The 20,981-nt window shown below is 42.3% G+C and overlaps 1 protein-coding gene across 1 annotated transcript; it reads right to left on the bottom strand.

Annotated features, from left to right (window-relative positions):
- Positions 1 to 10: 10 nt before the first annotated feature.
- Positions 11 to 15,843, bottom strand: LOC112563564 (multidrug resistance protein 1-like). Its single transcript, XM_025237619.1, is given in 27 exon segments — positions 11 to 1,448; positions 2,078 to 2,224; positions 2,479 to 2,685; positions 3,167 to 3,364; positions 3,495 to 3,651; positions 4,217 to 4,357; positions 4,511 to 4,611; positions 4,875 to 5,078; positions 5,725 to 5,748; positions 5,750 to 5,809; positions 6,036 to 6,113; positions 6,587 to 6,691; positions 7,094 to 7,240; positions 7,584 to 7,774; positions 8,116 to 8,143; positions 8,954 to 9,115; positions 9,330 to 9,500; positions 9,658 to 9,861; positions 10,163 to 10,288; positions 10,459 to 10,683; positions 11,006 to 11,177; positions 11,568 to 11,692; positions 12,104 to 12,275; positions 12,491 to 12,730; positions 12,919 to 13,061; positions 13,497 to 13,815; positions 15,490 to 15,843. Coding segments are annotated over 25 exon segments (3,705 nt in total). The 5' UTR covers positions 13,032 to 13,061; positions 13,497 to 13,815; positions 15,490 to 15,843; the 3' UTR covers positions 11 to 1,241.
- Positions 15,844 to 20,981: the final 5,138 nt, after the last annotated feature.

Raw genomic sequence — 20,981 nt, 5'->3', positions numbered from 1 at the left:
AACGCTAAGCAAATATACAAAGCTGTTTACTCAACTTAGACAATATGCACACGCACTTTCAACCACACATTTTGGTTATGTACATATCAAACATAATGTCTTTATGTATATATTGAACATCGTGATTGCATGTCAACTTCTGTCATCTAATAAATGCACACGTATATAGACAGTTCAGCTTAGACTTGCTCTTGCATCCATTAATGATACAGATTTGTCTATTAAATAGGAATGAGGTACACCATCGTTTGAATTTTTTTTTCTCCGTTCATGAGTATTGTTCTTTTGTCACAACGTCGACATCATCTTGGACACAGCGGGCGTTAGATTAAAAAAACACAACAAAAAGTCCGAAAGTAACAGCGAGAAACGTATGCCGTCGTGTTCTCTGCTGGACACGCGTTCCTCTATGGGTCACCACCGCCAGCGCCACCTAGCTGGTTTCTTGTGCGGCGAGCAGGTGATGACGGAGGCGATGAGATTGGAGGTGTGTTGTGCCAGTCTAGGACGATGAAATTCGCGACCAAAATTCATAGTCACATGAAATTCATAGAATTCGTAGTCACGATAAACTAGAACTTTTCGATTGTAAATAATATACATATATATATATTCTTCACAGACAAAGTTAAGACCAGTCCGTCGCAAGCGAGTGTTGTAGATTTCAAGGCGTGTTTTTCTATCGTTAAAAGTGGGCCAGTCAGTAGAAAATAAATGCATGTGAAAATAAGTCACTTTCTCTGGTCCTCTAGTCACGCCCACACTGGCTCACTCTCTCACACACACAAGTAAGCACACGCGCTGCTCATGTACGCACGCATCTGACCAACTATGTGCTGTCCGACAGTTTTCGTCCGTTCTCCGCTGTGGACACATTAAGTGCACACTGAAAGTTCACTTGCTGTACGTAGCGGCGGGTACAAGTAGGAGGACACAATGTCAGGAATACCCAAACAATAAAACGAGTTCAGAATTATACAGCAAAACTTTCAGTTTCAAGTTCTCGCCTGTGGGCAGAGTGTTTCTGCTTGATGATTGTCAGATAAACACAACGCAGTCCTCAGCTCCGGTTTATAGGTAAACTGTAGTTATTACCAAAGTGATCGGGATTAAAACTACATCTTGCCAACACCATGCTCCGACACAGTGTTCTTGGCTGGCGGCTACCTTGTTCACGTCATTGGTTGTGAATTTATTGTCCCCTGGAAGCTGACAGACACCATCTTGTTCTTGTCACGTGGTCACTCGGCTTTGCCCTTGCCCTGCAGCTGCAGCAGGTTGTAATACGCACCCTTCGTGGCCAGAAGCTGGCTGTGGGTGCCAATCTCTACCACCCGGCCTTCACCTATCACCGCGATTTTGTCGGCATTCTGGATGGTGGACAGTCGATGGGCGATGACGATGCATGTGCGGCCCTCGCGTGCCTTATCGAGGGCTTCTTGCACCACCTGCACGTCAACATAAAAAGGTAGGTAAAAAAAGTTGTATACCACAGTGGTAGTAAATGTAAATGGTTCACTAGTGAAAGGTGGAGTCCAGCTCTTTAGTTTGCCGCCTTAGCCTTCCCTGTTACTTCCAAATATTTATCAGACCAACGACTGCCCCAGCAGGTTACGATGCTTCTCCGGGAACTTCTATAAATATATAATAATATAATATGTATTTCAGGTTACAATTATAATCAAGCTTCGCATAAACCTTATCGGATGTAGTACCATCACTACGCAGTATTCCCCTCCCCGATATATTTGCTATCATGATCAATTCTGCTAACATTAGCGCTTCATTCAACGGTGTTTTACATTCCATGTGTGTGTCTGTCTGATGGACACAATTTTCTAGCATGTACACAAATGACTTGCATTATCTCGTGGTAATGGGTTGTAATTTATGTCGACCTATTGCTCTCTATTCTTTTCTCTTCTATCCAGTACCGCAATAATTAAGTGCTTGTCTCCAATGCAATAAGGATCAGGTATTCTTGGTTCAAATCTCATGTCAGACAAGCTGCTTTTTAGCTGCTGGATCGGCATAAAATATCGATTTCTCGTTACACTCTCTCACTCTGACAACCTACCCGCTCGCTCTCGGTGTCCAGGGCAGAGGTCGCCTCGTCCAGCAGCAGGACACGTGGGTTACGCACGAGTGCGCGTGCGATCGCGATTCGCTGCTTCTGCCCACCACTTAGTTGTGTCCCTTTGTCGCCTACATTAGTGTCGTAACCCTTTTGAACAGAAGAAAGACTGTTATGGAGCTGTTTACTTGTGAGTTGAGAAGGCAGAGGGGATGATGAGGATGAACTGAAGAAGGCTAATAATGGCAATGACGTGGCATTCTGTTTGTGTGAGAGATTATTGTGTTGCATTATTCTGCAGCCTGCTTGTAAGCTTATGTTACACTGACTGCATGTTTGGTTGTGAACTGACCGAGCCAGAGTACGTGGTTTATTGTACCAGTGATTTGAACCTCAAGGCTCACCTTCGGAAGACTCTCGATGAAGCTGTGGATGTTGGCGTTCTTGGCCGCAGCGATGATCTCGGCCATAGACACTTCCCGCGTGTTGTCGCCGTAGGCGATGTTGCTGGCTATGCTGCCGTCCATCAGAACTGGCTCCTGCGACACCAGGCCGATCTGCTGCCGCAGCCACCGGAGGTCAAGGTTGCGGGTGTCCTCGCCGTCCAGTAACTAAAAACGACGATGAGATGAGACACTATACTGAGAGAGGTTTCAGGTGGCATTCATGAGGATGTGTTCAGTTGTAGGATTCATAAAAGGATGTATTAAATACATTTCACTGGATGCAATGGTTCATAATTATTCTATCAATTTTGGATTAAAAATTCATCATCATCATCATCATCAATCATCATTATCAATGTTTATTCATAGAGCGTCTTAGTCCACCAGCAAAGGCGGGTCACGTGACACCTATTAACTGTCGTGGTGACAGCACTTTAGATGTTGTTAACAACCGCCCCTAGTTTGTTTATTTTTTAATAAGTGAGGATGAGGGAGAGGGAAATAATACGTATATTCTCGACTAGTCTGAGAATGAAGAACGATATCTTAAAGGTTAAGACTGTTCATTAAAAAACATTTAAAAAAAGATTAGACATGAATATACATAAGCTGGAGAGATAAAGGTCAGAGGCGATGTCAAACGCACCAGAGCTCCAGATTCTGAATCGTAGAACCTTAGTAACAGCTGGATGACCGTAGACTTGCCACAGCCACTTCCCCCGACTAGTGCCAGGGTCTGACCCCCTTCCACAGCCAGGTCCAGGCCACCCAGCACCCGAACTGTGGGGCGCGTAGGGTAGAAGAAGGTGGCGTTGGCCACTGCCACCTTCCCGCTGTACTTGTTCTGAAAAAACGACCCAACAGGCATGATATTGTAGGTCGTGTGGTCGCTCAACTCATTGCTTTCTATAATTGTTTTATAATGAGGCCGTGCATTGAGTTACTAACAATGGAATCTTTGCCCGGGCACGTACCAGGTGTAGGCCACCCGACTTGTCGATGTCGATCTTTGGCTGGCGGTCGATGATGGTGAACAGTCTGCCTGCGGCTAGCTTGGCCTTTGTGTAGTCGAAACCAAATGAACTTTGACGGCCGACAGACGCACCTCCGAACACTATAGCTGAGAACACTCTGTAAACATGTTTGAAAATAATCAGTTCATGCTCTTACTATTTTTATGGCGCAAAGAAATAAAATGTGCGATACACACATTGAACGCAGAGGGTGGAGGAAATGAAAGAAGGTAATTTCAAAAAAAGATTGTTTTCTTAAAATAAAACCCCAAAAAATGAAAAAAAGACACAAAAATAGATGAAAGGAAAGATAGAGATGGATAAGAAAGAAAAAGAAGAAGAAATACAGGCAAAGAATGTAAAAGGAGGTAAAAGAGAAAAAAATAATGAGAGGAAGAAGATAAAGATCAACAACAATGAAGAAAACAATGATATGAACGAGAGGAAGATAATACTGATACTGGCGATGATTTAGCTGAACTGCTGACGGTAACACGTGATGCATTAGTTTCTTCGCCCTTTCTCTTGTTCATCCGTTTTCCTACCCACCATCTCGTTCTCCATACCTCCCATTCTAAAAATAGCTTTCAGTTTGCACACTGACCGCCATAGGACAGAAAACAAAGTACAAAACAAACTCCTGAGCACCACAAGCACAGCAAGAAACAAGGTGAGACACTGACCTGAAGACGGCGTAGAACTCCATCTCGCCGTCGCCCACCAGCTTCGTGCCGTAGGTGAAGGCCGCGGCGTAGGCGCAGAAGATGATGCTGTTGGAGATGCCGTAGGACACGCCGTACGTCATCGCCGCCTTCACAACCGTCCTGCACGAGCCACGCGTACAGTAAGCGGACCGGTGAATAAGATGCAACAACTGAGGGGTTTGCAATGCTGAACATTTTATGAAAGTAATGGTACGCAACAAATATTCAACAAACAAGGAGAGAGAGACAGAGGATGAATAATGTGTCCCAAACCTTTTTGTGACGTCGACGAGGGACTCCAGCCGCTCAATGAAGATGTCTGCCCTGTTTAGTGAGGCCACTGTGCGAATATTGTCCACCGCTTCCGAACAAATCTAAGTCAAAAAAAAAAAAACACGATTAATAAAGTGTCAAGGGGAGATAGCTTGGTCACAAAATCGTTTTTTTTTTTACAAATGATAATAAATTTACATTAAAAAAACAAGTTTACTAAAACTTTTCATTTACAGCAATGGTTAAATGTTTTCCTTGTTATTTCTGTTACACATCCAATGATTGGAAATAAGGATCAGGGTAATATAACCCTGTATCCTAAACAACAACAACAACAACAACAACAACAACAACAAATATTTACTTTGCCAGCTTCTTGTAATTGAGATTTCTCTGATTTGGACGAGCCTGCGATAACTTTTCCTTGAATTATTCCTGCAACAATGATGATTGGCAAGAAGGCCAGTACAACCAGCGTCAGCTTCCATCCGAACACGAAGGCGATTATTAGAGCTGAGATGATTGTGGCTGCGGCTTCCAGTATCTGGCCGACCTTTGACCCAGTCGCCTGCAGTACACAGAGTGAGAACAAGGTGTGAGGCACCTTTACCTTCTTTGGAAGAAGTATTTATATATATTTATACAGTGTTTTTATATTTTTATAGAGAACTGTGGTTTTAGGCAACTGGTGCACCCTGCTACCCTCTTAAGCTTTCAAAAGTCTACTACAGTGATTTTTCTCCTACCCCTCCCCCAAAAAACCCCAAAACAAAACAAACAAAACAAACAAAACAAAAACAACAACAACAACAAAAACAAACAAGAACCAACCAACAAACAAGAAAACAACTGAGCTAAATAGTAGATAAATTCTCTCTAAGCCAGGAAGCCAGAATAATAGAAGTACTGGAAGCATGAAACACTGTTTACTAGCATGAAATATTGTTTATTTTCAGAATATAAATGTATCAGTGTGGTAAGTCCTTGTTTTAATACAGTTTAATAAAGATATTACTGTAAATGTTTATTTTTGGAATAGTTTTAGTAATTTTAAACAAGAATCAACGAGAGAAAAAAACCATCGCCAGACCCACTAGCTAGACTAGCTAGACCATCAGTGCAGATTGTTGCGCCACCCCAGTGAAGCTTTCACAATTAACAGTTATTAGCACACTCAGTTCTCACCCTCCCATCTCACTTTACTAGGGACTCACCCCTTGCACTAAGGCCGCATCAGGAAGAGAGCTTTGTGGTCAGGGCGCTGACCTGGTTTTTCGGGTCGTCAAAGAAACTCATATCCTGCCACAAACACACACACAGACCAGAATGACATGGTGGTCATTACATCATCAATATACCGTGGAATATACTATCATTTGGTTGTCGTTAAAGTAGTATGAAATCAACACTGAATATCTACAAGGCTACAGCATCTTTCACAAACAGCATTGGAAACAAGCTTCATGTCTACGACTTTCAGTGGAGTGTGGAGCAGGATGGTGCAGGATGGTCCAGTATGCCCTACCTGTCGCATCAGTGCCTTGAATGTCATAGTACGCAGACGAGCCGTCAACTTTGACCCTGACGATGACAGGCACCAGTTCTGAAACATAAAAGCAAAGGTGAATGTTAGATAAAAAAAATGTATTCGTCGTCTTCAGTTCTCACGTGTTTTGCATTGCAAGACTGAGTGATGATGGTATCAGGGTCTGTCTGGTAGAGCGGATATCAATGTGTGATGGCATTGTTGATTGTGTTGTTGTGATGTTGTGTAGGTCTAAAGTCATTTATCACCTATGGTGCTGTTACTAATTGCCTCCTGAGATAAATAAAGTCATATCTTTGAAAACCGATATTTGCTTGTTTGTTTGCTTGTGTATTTATTAAGTTATTTTTGTTATCAAGTAGTTTGTTTCTGTAGCCACTCGATTGTCAACTGTTATCATTCTGGTCAGCGACTGTTGCGAGGATTTTAGTTTGTTCATTAGCCAGCATTACTAACCACCAGACCTAAGGACTTGCTCATCAGCCGTAAGACACCTGAAGCAATGGAAGGATAAAAGGTGATGCACTCACCTGCGCAAGTCGAAGAATCCCTATGCCGATGCCGACACAAATGACACTCACTCCCAGAACCATGGCTTGGTGGGACTGCTCGTCTCTGTCTGTGTAGCCGAAAATCTGGATGCAAACAGAAATACACTGCTGAGAGACTAATCATTAAACAGACAGAAACAGAACTCATACTCCTAAAAGTTGTCATAGAGAACGAGTAAACTATACATCTACACATTCACACTCTACCATCCACTCACACCATCCTGTCTTCCTTACATCAGATCATAATACTAATTAGTAGCACTCTGCTGTCACCACGGTCATTGTAATGGACTGCAATGTGGCAATCCTTTTCTATATCCACGACAGTAATTGTGCAATTATGATAGTTTCCTCTCCTTGTTGACCCCCCTCCCATTTTTTGATATACTAGTTGTCTATCATTTTATTTAACAGCATTGTTACAGATGTGAAAACTGAGTTTTTAATTGTAAGATACACCTAAGGAATCGAATGTTGACTTACTCTGATGTATTCTGTGAGAATTAAGGAGAACGCAGGTTGGGCTACGCCAGCTACCATGGAACATAAGGAACCAACAACAATTGACAGCCATTCCGGAAGACTGAGCAGGATTATTCTCTTCAGAGTTTGTTTACTCTCCTCCTCTGTCTGCGAGAAAAACTTTGCAATCAGTCTCAGGTAGTATTTCATCCTGTAATTCGTATTTCCACATTAGTATTTACATTTGTTAACCTTTCTGATTTGTCTAGCTATCGTTAGTCGATATTCCATCTACTTTTCATTTTGATGTTGTTCACGATACAATTTTGTATTTTTGAATTGTATCATTTTGGTCACATACTGAGAGTGATGCCACATTTACATCTCGTCTGATTCTGTGCTTGACAACTTTGATGAGGACCGTTTGAGGCAAACTATAGAACTGTGACATTACTAAATAATTGTGCATCTGAATACTAAAAACAAAAGGTAGTGTAGAGACCGACTATACCATTGTCTTGTTCTTGTCCTCGTCCTCCCCACTCCTTCTCCTGATGCTGCGTTTGCTCAAGCGAATGCTGAGAGTGCGGGAGAGGCCGGAGACAGTGGAAAATCGTCTCAAACCCACTTTGTGCGACACCAAGTCTTCTTCCAGCAAAGAATCGCCATCATCATCTTCTACAATGTCCAGGTCGTCGACATCTGTCAACGTTGCCAAGCATAATTGAAATAAAATAACGATCTGTCTTATACTACCGCGGGTTGCGAACCAAGACTGTCCAAATGCCAGTTGTAACTATATCACTATCTACTATCATTGTGGGAAAAATAACTCATCCACCTACACGTATACACACACAGCAACACAAATACTCCTGTCTTATCTCATTACACCAGCATTAGTATTAATCATATGAAACAACCATTCATCTGTCTCTGTTTCTAGTGCTTGTGCACTGAGCTCGTAGTGGAAACTGCTTTCTATGACGATGATGATGATAATACAAGTACTTCACAGAATGTAGTCAAAATTTACAACATACCTGTTTTTGTTTCCTTTTCTGCTGTGGTCTGAAAGACATGAAGATGTACAGTTAATTAAGTCTGAGCTTCTGTGCGATAATGTAAGTAAATAAAACAAACAAACAAAATTTTTACTGTTTACAGTTTTGTTAATGCTTGTATATAATATGCTTAACCACATTCACTCTAATCGACTTGTAATTATACATTAAATGTTCTCCAAATGTCACAACACGTATATGTACTAATCTGCACAGCAGGGCGATGGTGGGCATGATAGTTGATAGTTGCTATAGTATATTACTCTGACTGCTACAGCTTTGTAACCGTTAGAGCTGACGGGTATCGTGTGCCGGGTGGAATGTTTTAGCTGTACACAAGCAGGTTTTGTTTCTCTGCTGTGTTCTACGCAGGCATGACATTTCTTGATATACAAAATGTATTCTTTTATGGCTTTAATTACGTGGCACACTCTGTTTGGGGCTGCTCGCTGCTTCCTTCCCCTTGCAATCCTGGGTCACACTGGCTTGTAACAGTTATCTCCCTTGCTACGCGCTGATCAATCATGTTTGTCCACCCTCATTTATATGTAACAGCTCGTTGTGAAGAGATTTTTCAATCTTTATTTACACTTCAATTAAAAAAGGTTTAACGGTTACTCTTTACAAACGCTTCGGAAAGGAAGAGGAAGAGGATGAAATTGTATTGTCTTTGGTGATTTTTACTGTAGTTTGCGCTTGTTCCATTCTACTATTAACATTGTTAACTGTCTTCCTTCTTATTTCGTTGTTTCTCATGCCCTTATTCCAGTTCATGAATACGAAAATTGACGAACAGACTAGCATTGTCTTGTCTCACCTGCAGGTTGATCAGCTGAGCGTACAGTCCACCTTTGGCGATGAGACTGTGGTGGTTGCCTTCCTCCTCCTTGCAGCCAGCACTGATGGAGACAATTTTGTCCGCGTTCCTGATGGTGGACAGGCGATGAGCGATAACGATCGTGGTCCTCCCCTGTCCAGCCTGTGAGGTCACATGATTTGATCGTATTAATCGCATCCTTGTGGTGCAATATTGTAAACATGTAAATAGGTTTGTAGACTAAGACTACTGTATACAATAGGACTATAAAATATAGCCGAGGTGTGTAGTAAGCTATACCATCTAGCATTGTATCAGTCCCCTCTATAAATCTGCTACAACGACCACACCCTAACATCAAGTCTTTGTCACGGACCTTCTCCAGTGCGCTCTGCACTGCGGCCTCGCTCTCGTGGTCCAACGCTGACGTGGCCTCGTCCAGCAGCAGGATGCGCGGGTTACGCACGAGGGCGCGTGCAATGGCGATGCGCTGCTTCTGCCCCCCACTCAGCTGCGCCCCCCTCTCTCCCACCAGCGTGTCGTAACCCTGGAAACCAAAGGATGATAAAAAGGTAAATGTTGGGTAATCAAGGGACTTAAGAAATGGGTTGGTAGAGAGGGAAGGCAGGACATATGCTGACAAGTCAACAATATTCATCCTTGCTGCGTCCATCCGTTCATCAGTCATGTTTGTCCGTTCCTACCTCAGGAAGCTGTGAAATGAAGCCATGGGCGTTGGCCTCTTTGGCGGCAGCTTCGATGGCGGCCTGGGTGACGTCACGCTTGCCGTACCTGATGTTTTCGGCGATGGTGGCAGCGAAGAGCACGGGCTCCTGACTGACCACGCCGATCTGGTCTCGTAGCCATTTCAGATTCAAGGTCTTGATGTCGTGTCCATCCACTGTGACCTGTTGTCATATAAGGTGTTTGCTTATATACAGTTGCGTTTATCGGTAACAATAACGATTCAACTTTCAGACTCTGTGCCCTCTCGATGTGCATGTTTGTCTGTTGTGTTTCTGTTATTGCAAGCGGTCGTATGTTGGGATGCTTGGTAGGAAGTCTGAGACACGCTGCGCACCAGCTCCATAGGAGAAAGGTCCGCCAAACTAACTGACAGACCAGAACAGAGACAGAAGAAAGAGACAGGATAGAGGATGGGAAGAGGATGGATAGACTAAATAGAGGATGCTCATCACTACAGCTGACCTGCCCCTTTTCAGGGTCATAAAATCTCTGTAAGAGTTGAATGGTCGTACTCTTTCCGCATCCGCTGGCTCCTACCAATGCCACAGTCTGACCTGGGTCCACTCTAAGGTCAAGGCCATTCAACACCTGCAACCCAGCACCAGAACATGCACCAAGCTGTGTCAGCTCTGTAAGACATACACCACACCTCCCTCATCTCTCTAATCACCGACAACTTGCAAACAGGTTATGAGGTCTGATATTAATAAGTGTTTTACAAACAGGCATTCTCAGCGGTTGCACTTCACACCACTCACTGGTATGTCCGGTCTGGCCGGATAACGAAAGTGGATATTCTTGAACTCGATGACCCCCTTGAGGCTCATGATCTTCTCTCCCTTGTCGGAACTGACGTCAATATGAGGCGAAAGGTCGATGATCTCAAACACCTTCGCGGCGGCTGCGCGGGCATCGGAAAAGTTTTCCAAGTTGGGCAGAGCGTTGCCAAGAGACATGGCGCCGATGAGAACCCCGAAAAAGACCTGAAATAAATAATTCACCCAGGTACACCTTCTGCTTTAATATCTCGCATATCTGTTATAAAACAATATTGCACAGAGATTTGTATATGCTTTATCTACCTTTGCATATCCATACATACACCCTTATAATATCCATTATTTACTCATTAAAATAATATATTTCATCCATTTAATGCGGGACTTAAAAATTATAGACTTTACCTGTCGTAATAATATAAAATGGATTTCAGTAAATTATTTGCAAAAATTATTTTTGTGCTCGAATCCTTCAGTTTAATGTTAGCTCTAGTATCTTTCTCAATCCTGGTGAGTCTGAACTTACAGGCAGAATATTTCCGGGACTAAACCCCTCAGTCTGAATAAGGTGCACGCCATACCAGAAGGACACAGCAAATGCCATGAATATTATGAACCAAAAGGTGGACATGCCGATACCGAGGAAGATGCCTTTTCTTGACCCCGCCTTGACGGCGAATATCAAGTTGTCTTCGTAGCTGCAAGAAAAGCAAACGATGTTTCTTAAGCTTCCATGCTTTCGTACAAAAATTCTTGCACCATGAATTCGCATCTTTGAAATGCTGATCTTTATTTAATTAATCTTAACTTTTAATTTATTTAGAAATCCATTTACACAAATTAACTAAAACAATTTGTTTAAGTTTTGAATTTCAATAGGCTGATTTTGAGGGGTTAATATGGCTTCGTGCGTTCGGTTGGGGTGTTTGGTATTTATTCTGTAAGCTCGGTTTCGGGCAAAGGGAGGTTTGAGAGAGAGAGCGGGAGCGAGACAAAGAGAGAGAGAGAGAGATAAAATGAGAACTCGAACTGGAGAAGGTGAGATAAGAAGAAAAGAGCAGTAGTAAGCATCAGTTCAAAGTTTGTACCGCTTCTGTTCCTTCTCTTGTCCCTGGAAGGCCTGCACGGTGCGGATGGCCCTCAGGGCCTGCTCGGCGATGGCCCCTGACTTGGCGTACGCCTGCAGTTCCCGGATGGACGCACTGCGCACCAGCTTCAGGGAAACGAACGAAAAAGGTCAACAAAGGGTCACTCGACACAAAAGAACCTCGAAGAAAGAAAACAAATAAAGATGACCAAGAAGTGAAACATAACAAATAGGCAACAAAATAACATTAAAACACAAGAAAGAAAGAGAAAGACATTAAAAAGAAGAACAAACATAACAAGTTAATATTTTACTGCTGCGTAGACGAGCACTGAGAGTTTCACATAAATGTGACAGTTTCGATCATTAACTCTCCAAGCAACAAAGACAGTTCCAGTTAAAACGAACATAAAATGTATTAAAATTCCCAGTAAATGTGTTTGCGTGGTTCTAAAATTCTTAAAATGAGAACAAGTGTTAAAACGTAAATATAAATATTAAAATGTCAATTCCATGTATTCAAATAAGTACACCTACTCTCATCATTAAAGAGCTTGCAAAGATGACAAAGGGGCTGAAGCCGATGACAACAAGAGTGAGCTTCCAGCCCTGGACGAAGGCGACGATGTAGGACACAAGCCACGTGGACATCCACTGCACGAAGACAGCCACCTTGTCGCAAAGTCCTTCACTGATATTCTGTATATCTCTGAACACAATTCTCTTTGTTAATGCATTTTGAGGGACAGTGAGGAGTATTTATGTTTTTTTTTTTTTTTTTTTTTAAAAAAAAAACTAGCAAGTTAACAGACTATTTCAGACGTGAAGAGCAATGGACTTTCAGGCTAGGTATACAGTGAACACGGATAAACTGTTGCGTGAACACACACACAGAGCGAGGGACAGACCTACAGACATACTTACGCAGAAAAGCGTGAGTTGAGTTCGCTGGCCTCGTGGGTGTCAAACCACCCGATGTCCTGGCGCATGATGGACCTGAAGAAGCGTTTCCGGATGTGGACAATCTGCCGCTCGCCGGCTATCGTCCACAAGCTCACGGCCATCGTGCTGGTGACGAAGACGACAGCGGCGATAACCAGAAAATACATGGTGTTTGGGGACATCTTCTCCATCAGGACGTCAGCGTACGTCCGATTGGTGGCGCTGTACGTAAACAACGTTACGTCACAAACAATGTTCTGGAAACTCTAGACGGATGTTCACGTAATTTCGGGACAACTTTGTGCACTATCTGTGTCAAATATCTGGACAGGAAGAAGTATTTGCAAACATTGCTAACTGCTCTCGAAAGAATACATATTCATATTTATTTTTGTAAAGTTGTCGCTCACTTGGCTATCTTGCTGCTGTCGACAAACATGTCAACAACGTCGCCAAAGACAATCATGTTCAAAGGAAGTCCACAGCCAGCAACCACCGATCCAAACATACCAACAACCATCATAACAATCTCCAAAGGCCCTGCAAATCGGAACTGAGAGAAAAGTCATATTAAAAATCGGCACTGAAAGTAGTTTCATTCAAAATTGTTATTGAAAAATAAAAGAATGAAGGAAAGAAAAAGAAAGAAAATCTTTAAATGAGACTTTAACACTCTTTATATCACATACTCTGACTTCCGGCCAAGGCTCCAGCACAAATGAAATTACCTAACTCATCCATAAAACTTAATTTTGTGACTTTAGGTCTCTATGTACATTACCCGTTTTATATTACAACAATACTATAACAACTGTCTCTTATGCTGTTGTTGTAGTATTTTATCGTTTAACAATTGTCTCCCTTTTGAGAACGAGGGTTAGATGTAAATAAAATGTACATTGCTTATGCTATCACTATCTTCAATGAAAAATTGTCATTTAATGACAGTCCCTCTCTCTCTCGTTGACAGATTGAAAAGTTGTCTCACCAGTTCTAAAGCCCCAACCGTCTTTTGAGTTTCTTTCTTCTTTCTGCCGCAGCATCCGCTCTTTCCATCTTCGTCATCAGCGACTATAACGACGTCCTCCTTGTGTCCGTTGACAGGTGGAACCGTTGTGAGGAATCTGCAACTTCGAGCCGTTCTGCTGCGTCTTGTCTGTCTTTCTGTCTGGCGAAGTTTCCGGAATCTCGATGAAGACGTCAGCGCTGTCCTGTCTGGTCTTTGCTGGTGTCTTCGTGGTTTCTTCACCTTTGACCTCTCTGTGTGCGCTCCGTCCAGTGTTCAGTGACGTCATCTTAGCAGGTCTCTGGAAATGGAAACAGGACTGACCTACTCACCTACAGACCAACAAGATGGCAACTTTGAGCAGTCTGTGGGAGACATTTAGTAGGAAGAGCTACTGGACCTGACTTTCGACAAGCAGCGTGTCCAGCAGCCACAACTTCATTGATTGCAATGTGAGGGTCTTGTGAGGCACATCGACCTTACTAGCCTTTGAGGGAATGCGGTGTATAAAAGCTTTTATTATTATTATTCCCAGACCGTATCACGACTAATGACTTCCATCAATACAACTAATTGCTAAATTTGCATCGCAGGGACAAGAGGCTTGTCGACAAGAAGCTACATCAGGGTTAAATGTCTAAGGTCATTGTAAATGTCAAAGGTCGACCCTTGAAGTGCCACTTGATTCCGATGGGCGGAGTGAGAGGCGGAGTTGGTAGCGATTAATTACCTGTCGTACGTGTATATATATATACACAACGTATAATACGATATGACCACGACCAGTGTGTGTGGCAGTGTCATTGCAACCAACTGATGTCCTTCGTGCGAGGCTTGCATCATGTTGCGAGTGCAACAAAGTTTTTCACGTGGAGAGAGGTGCATGCCACCTTCTGCGAGTAAATGTATTCGTGCCGGTGTAACGTATGACGAAAATAAATACCCACATTGTAAATAGTTTTCTTAAAATTGTCAAAATTATAAAATTAACACTTCTGTACAGTCGTTCAGGTGTGAACGCATTCAGAAAGGTAAAACCGAGTTTTTTGTTTGATTGTCTGAACACAATCTTGACTTTGCTCGCCGTTCTCAATGGAGGCCACAATGTCATGGCTTCGTCTTCCTGGTTGTTTCACCGACCTTTGGGGGTCAGCTTGACTGACATTTGCTTCATGTAGAAGACCGTAAGAAATTTAAAGATAAGATAACGAGGAGCTTACATAGCAGGGTCATAGTTGTGAAGCAGCGGTGAGTCGGTGCCCTGAGTCAACATGGGAAACTCAAGGAAAAGCGTCTTGTATTCAAAATGATAGGAAGTGTACAGACCACACATCTTGTTTTTACCAGGAGCTGTAGTTATAAAGCAGCGGCAAAACTTTTCTAGGGTATAAACTCCCCCTTCAACATCTCCCCCACAAAAAAAGGAGAAAAAACATTAAGGATTGTCTTCGGAGTCTGCACACGGCTAAATAATAATTTTGGAAGCAAGACGCTTGTCGTTCAGTCTATTGCCCTGGGGACATAACTTATTTTCACTTCACAATTATGGTCCCTGCCCTGTGCCAGTCCTCCTCTGTGTAGTGAACTTTGCCCTACCAGTAGTTGCTGGCCAGGTCATGCGAGGTCATGGCTTTGAACTCTCGACCTCGTTCAAGAACCGAATTCCTACTATAGGCAGTATGAGACTACAGCGATTATTAAAAACCTGCTTCACGGATAAGTGCTTGTCACGCAGTTCCAATTGAACACATTTCTCAATAAATAACTAGAGAAGCTACATAACGAAAATTACTCACGGGTCAAATATATCTTCAGATGAAAACGGGGAAATGTTAAATTTACTGAGGATAGTTTCGATCACAGAAATTATGGATCTGCACAATCAGTATGAATATTCTACGTGTGCATGCCGAAGAAATAAATAAGTAAAGATAAAATCAAAGAATTAAATTATATCACACATTTCATTACTTACCAGATAGGATCTTGGACATCTAACAACACACTGACACTTTGTGATTGGAAGTCGTTGTTTACTACCTGCACTCAGTTGGATGCGGGTGTAGCACAGAGCACCAGACACCCGTGTATCACAAGCTGCTAGAGCTAAGACTTGTCTGTGCTACTGTCGTGTCCCTACCCTTATATACACCGGTCCACTGACCACACCACCCGTTACACTTTTAGACCCCAGATAGCAGTATACACGCACCGCATGTACTCTAGCAGTACCGGGCACACGGGGTGGGTGAGGTGGTTTCACCTGTGGCTGGTCACGTGTTCAACATGGCGTCAGACCGCGCGCCCTGGGAGGGTGTGTGTCCGGTGTCCCACGTAGTTGTCCGCTGTGAGTGAAGACATGAGATGGTGTGGTCTTTGTTATGGCCTGGTGGACTGGTAGGACGATACCAGGACTGTTGGCTAATCTGATGATTGTATATGTGGAAAATAGGAAGTACACTGGACAGGGTTTATAGTACATCTACATTTTTCTTAGGGAATTTCTCGTCAAACAATATGCTGGAGAACTTAAACAATGAAAACTTAAACAATGAAGAAAAAATACTGCGTTTCAAGGTTCATTTTTTTTTTCGTTTGACCTTTCCAGAATAAGAGTGCGTGAGTGCGTGCATGAGTGAACATGGTTCTACCCAGGGTGTTACCTGGCGGTGGCATGCCAACAATCGACGAGGGCCTAATTCAGGTCTCAAATAACAATGTGAAATACATGATGATGATGATCTGTTGTCGTCTGTTAATGACGAGAGTCCGTGTACTCATGAATCCCGCGATGTTTATACTTTGTCTACTCTTCCTCGACCTCAGATGTTATTGTGATTGTATGTGGCCTGAGTGTGGTTATTTATGTTTTTTTTTTTTTTTTTTTTTTTTTTTTTTTGTGCAGTCATGAACCACTCTGATGTACTTTTCAAAAATTTTACGATCAAGAAATTCCGGGCTAATTTGAAAATATGAGATGACAATAACATGTCAATGAATATGAATATGTTTCTTTGTGGATTATATTTACACTAATTTTATACATTTCTTTTCTCGCATTTTTTCATGCAGATCGATTTTTTTGGTATCAGAAATCAAAACTTTCAAGTATTTCTGCTTTATTATTGTGGAGAAACGGCAGATCACTTTTCGTTCCTGGCCTTTCCCAGGAGCGTGTGCTGTCAACCCTAACCTCAACCAACTTGTCTGAATAGTTATAGAAGTCAACCTAACACGTTGAACCACAAGCACATGTTGTTTGGGGTCTTGGCCTTTGTTTGTCGTTTTGTTATTTTGCCTGTCCCCAATAGTTGTGTGCGATTCTGTAAATTTTGTTATCATTGCCCATCGCTGGTTGTACCAAGCTTAGTTCCGCATGAAGACCTCACAGCTTGAAGCCAGGTAGCACGAGGGTCACCAGGAGGTCAACCTGATGTCAGGCTTCGAAGGCTTTGGAAGTTTTCACCTTCACCAAACACGCTGGCTTCTATCTTCTGAAGAGAAATGTTATTTAATCAAGCTCTCACCCTCATCGCTCTCTTTCTTTCTCTGCTTTCTACAGTGATGGACATGACGAAAGTAGCCGCAACGCTTACTGAAATTTCGTCAATGTTATCTGCTACATATATACTGTATATATCTATATTATATATCGCTCACTACCCACATTTCTCTGTACAGATGATCTCACCTTGCAAGACCATTAATTGCGACTGACCTTAATTTGCTATGTGTGAGGAGGAAGATGTTGCAAAGCGAAATATTGTCGGCGCAAACCTTGAGAACATTGCAACATGAGAATAGCCCTTAATAATGTCTCTTCCCAAGGGCAAAATCGGGCCGGACGGAAACGTGTCTAGTTTTGGCAGTTACAATGCGAAGCTACAACACTACAACACGTTCCTTTACACAGAAATCTTTATAGACACGACCTGAGGAGCAAAACAACACCTGTGGGGTCTGGACGCTTTTGCTTGACCCTGTTTCCTTTCCCTCCTTCCCTCCTATAGCAAAGCAACCATCCACCAACCAGTCAACCAGCGGCGAGAACCATGAGAGTCAGATGATCAACCTAATAATACTCTGCTTTACTTAAAAGCCAATACAGTATAGGTCCCACCAAACCAAAATAGCAAGAATAAGGTGACCTTATTAGAATAAGAATACCTGACAAGATTTAAAGACCTTCCTACATGCACAGGTGGTGCTAAACTTAGCAACTCACGTATGCTGTTGAAGTGTCATAAAAACAAAACAAGAGAGATATAAAGATATCTAGAACTACACAATGGAATTACACATAAATACCTACCTTAACCTACCAAGAGCTATATCCTGCTTCGAGATTCTTATAAACTAGATAACATCCCACTAAAAAAGCAATAAAAAGAAAATCAGAAAAACAAGCTTTGCTTATCAAATGAATTAATAAGACAGCTAATCTAGAATAACCATATAATAAATTAAAAATATCTTTAAAACAAACTTACCCTTAGAAAATATGAAGTTCCTTCACTCATTCATAACCAGAACTATAACCAAACATATCGTAGGGTATAACCAAGGATGTGTATAGTGGATTACTGTCTGTCTGCCGAGACCAACGCTTATAGTCTCTTGCGAAGTTCTCAGCTGTTAGTCTCGGCGAGCCATAACAAAGAATGTGACTAAACAGAAAGCTTTGTAGACTCCAGCCTCGTTTTAGTAGATAACTGGAAAAAATCGTCTGCGAGCAGTCCAGGGATATTAGTTCGTGGTATAACTAAAAAATAAAGTACAAACCTAACCCATTAAAAAAATTAAACTATGCACAAAGTGTGAAGACGGTAGCAAAATATACAAATACAATGTTTGTAGCACCAAAATCTACAACAACGGCGGGAGGGAAGGAGCTGAGTAGAGCAGTTACAACATTCGCTGGTCTCCCCTGTTCATCGCTTTTTTTTTCTACCCAATCCCTCTCGATCGTCTCCCCTTTCATACCTCTTGTTTGTCTGTCACTCATACCCTTTGTGAACTCTCTGCCCACGGACGTGTATTTTCATGGTCTGCCTATAGTTATAAATAGCAGTATGTACTCATGCAAGTGCACATGTACCCGTGTGGAGTACAGGTAAACTTGATATCATCGCACCGCTCAGGCGTGAAATGGTGACTCGCGACACAAAGAGCGGATATCATCATGTTACACAGCTTCTGTTTCTGGTTCATATAAAGTTCACAACTGCCTTGTAGTTAAATTTGCAGATAAAACTAGAGGCTGCATGATGTCCAACGATGATGATTCCTGCTCCAGACTTCACTTTATTGCATGGTGCGATCATAATTATTTAACATAAACAAAACGAAATAAATGTCCACAGATTTTTTTAATGAAATAGGGAAAAGGCAATAAGAAGAGCTGACAGTTACCAATATTAGGGTATATTTATCGATGATAAACTTGTTATTAGAGGCAAACAGTCGACTGTATTGTCTCAGAAAACTGAAGTTTCTTTTTATTATTTTACACCTCTGTCATACACATCGCTATCAAATTTGGTTTAGTATACTGGAGTGGGTCATTGCAAGGGAACAAACTGAAGAATACAATAAAGGCAGGAGGGAGGAGGCAGAATAATGTAAAGACACGATGTAAGAAAAACATCTGATCAACAGACAGGAATGAGACATCAAAAGCTTCCACCATGGATGTGTATTGATGGACTGCTGTCTGTCTGCAGAGACTCACTCTTGGCCTCTTGCGAAGTGATCCGCTGTTAGTCTCGGCGAGCCATAACAATGAATGTGATTAAACCGGAAGCTATGTCGTCTAATGCCTCGTTTTATTAGTTAATATGAAATGTGAATAAACCGGAAGCTAGCCGTTAACTGGAAAAAAAATCATCTGACAGCAGTCCAGGGATATTAGTTCGTGCTTACACAGAAGGTAGGTTCAGAGTTCCTAGACCTACAACCACACGCTACCTGCACTCATTTATCACTCATTTATTATGTACTCGGGTACATAACCAACTCATGCATATGACACGCACATAAATGCATGCTGATCGCTGATTGCTGTTGATGGTGCTTTAAGTGACATTTGAATGTCCCTGACGGAAGACACCAATATTTTCTGCCAAAGATTAATACAGATGTAATTGAATGCGAGGGGTCAGAAACTGGTTGTAATGTGACGAGCTCTGGTGTAAAGGTTATATTGTTCAAAATATTCCCACAGTCCTCTACCCGTGTGTCTCATTTCATTGCTTCCTGTGAGTGCTGTTGTATCCCAGTCTGGTGTTGATTGTTCAACGTGTCGCTCATCTGACTGCGTGCACTCAGTCGCCAACCCCAACAAAACATAAACACCACCACCCTGATAGTAGCAGTGTCAACCACTCACCCACCCCTACCCTGACCAGGCTATGGGTTCTCGTGGATTTACGATCCACTTTCTCGCCAAAACAGGTGGGTGGGAGACACGTGTACTCCTCTTTGCACATCTGTACCCGCTTTCTTCACGTGCGACTGAACACACGTGTGCACAGATAAATGCTACCCAGCCATGTGCTGAGACTTGAAAAACCAAGAAAATTGAGAAGTACTTTTTTCGGTCTGATTCACTGAACCTCACACAAACACACACAAAAACACTCACTGTCACACATCCCGTAGCCAGGTGACGGTCACGTTTCGCTGATCTCACAGATCGCCAAGTCTCGTGGCTGTTGTGGTGGTAATGGTGGTAGTGGTGTAGTTGCTGGCGGTATTTCTGACCTCAGACCTTATGTAAACCGGTTTAGAAATATGTGGCAGGATAAAGGCCGCTGTCCATACACATTCAGTGTCTGTATCTTTTGTCTGCACCATTCTTTTATTTGTGTGACTTCGGGTCGTTAAAATCAAATTAACTGGTAGCTGGCGCAAGTTTCAGAATACTGTAACATTATAGCAATACACTAACCTTCAAATGCACGAAAGTGCAAAAAAAAAAAAAAAAAAAAAAAAAAAAAAAAAAGAAGAAGAGAAAAAAAGTACAGGTCCGGGGTAATGGCACTGTAACATCTGTATTGCAGTTTGTCATGGACACGGTGCCTTAGAAATGAACTGCATGTATTGTATTGAGGTCAGGAGACACTCGGTGTTGACATTTAGTTTATTCGTTTATCAAAGATGGTAAAAAGGGAGTGGTCCTGTCATTGTCTTAAGTGGAGTGCTCGTCATACTCACCACAGTCATCGCCAGCAGGTGAGAAAGTGGTTATGTACATGACAACGACGAGGAGAATCACGAACACCTGGGAAGAAACTCACATTCCACGGACTGTAGAAACAATCTCTATTATCGTCATTTCTCTCAACATCCTCGTTCTTGACACACTGATGTGCCTGTGTAGGACTTCGATGATAGCAGCACATCCTTGTAGACAACTTATTTAAAGGAGAGATAGATAATGAGTTTGTTTTTTCTGTCTGTAGTTGT

This window comes from Pomacea canaliculata, linkage group LG5, assembly GCF_003073045.1.
Source record: "Pomacea canaliculata isolate SZHN2017 linkage group LG5, ASM307304v1, whole genome shotgun sequence".
In the NCBI taxonomy this organism is placed as follows: Eukaryota; Metazoa; Mollusca; class Gastropoda; order Architaenioglossa; family Ampullariidae; genus Pomacea; species Pomacea canaliculata.
The sequence above is the reverse complement of the archived record's forward strand: the minus strand, read 5'-3'. Positions and strand labels throughout refer to the sequence as shown.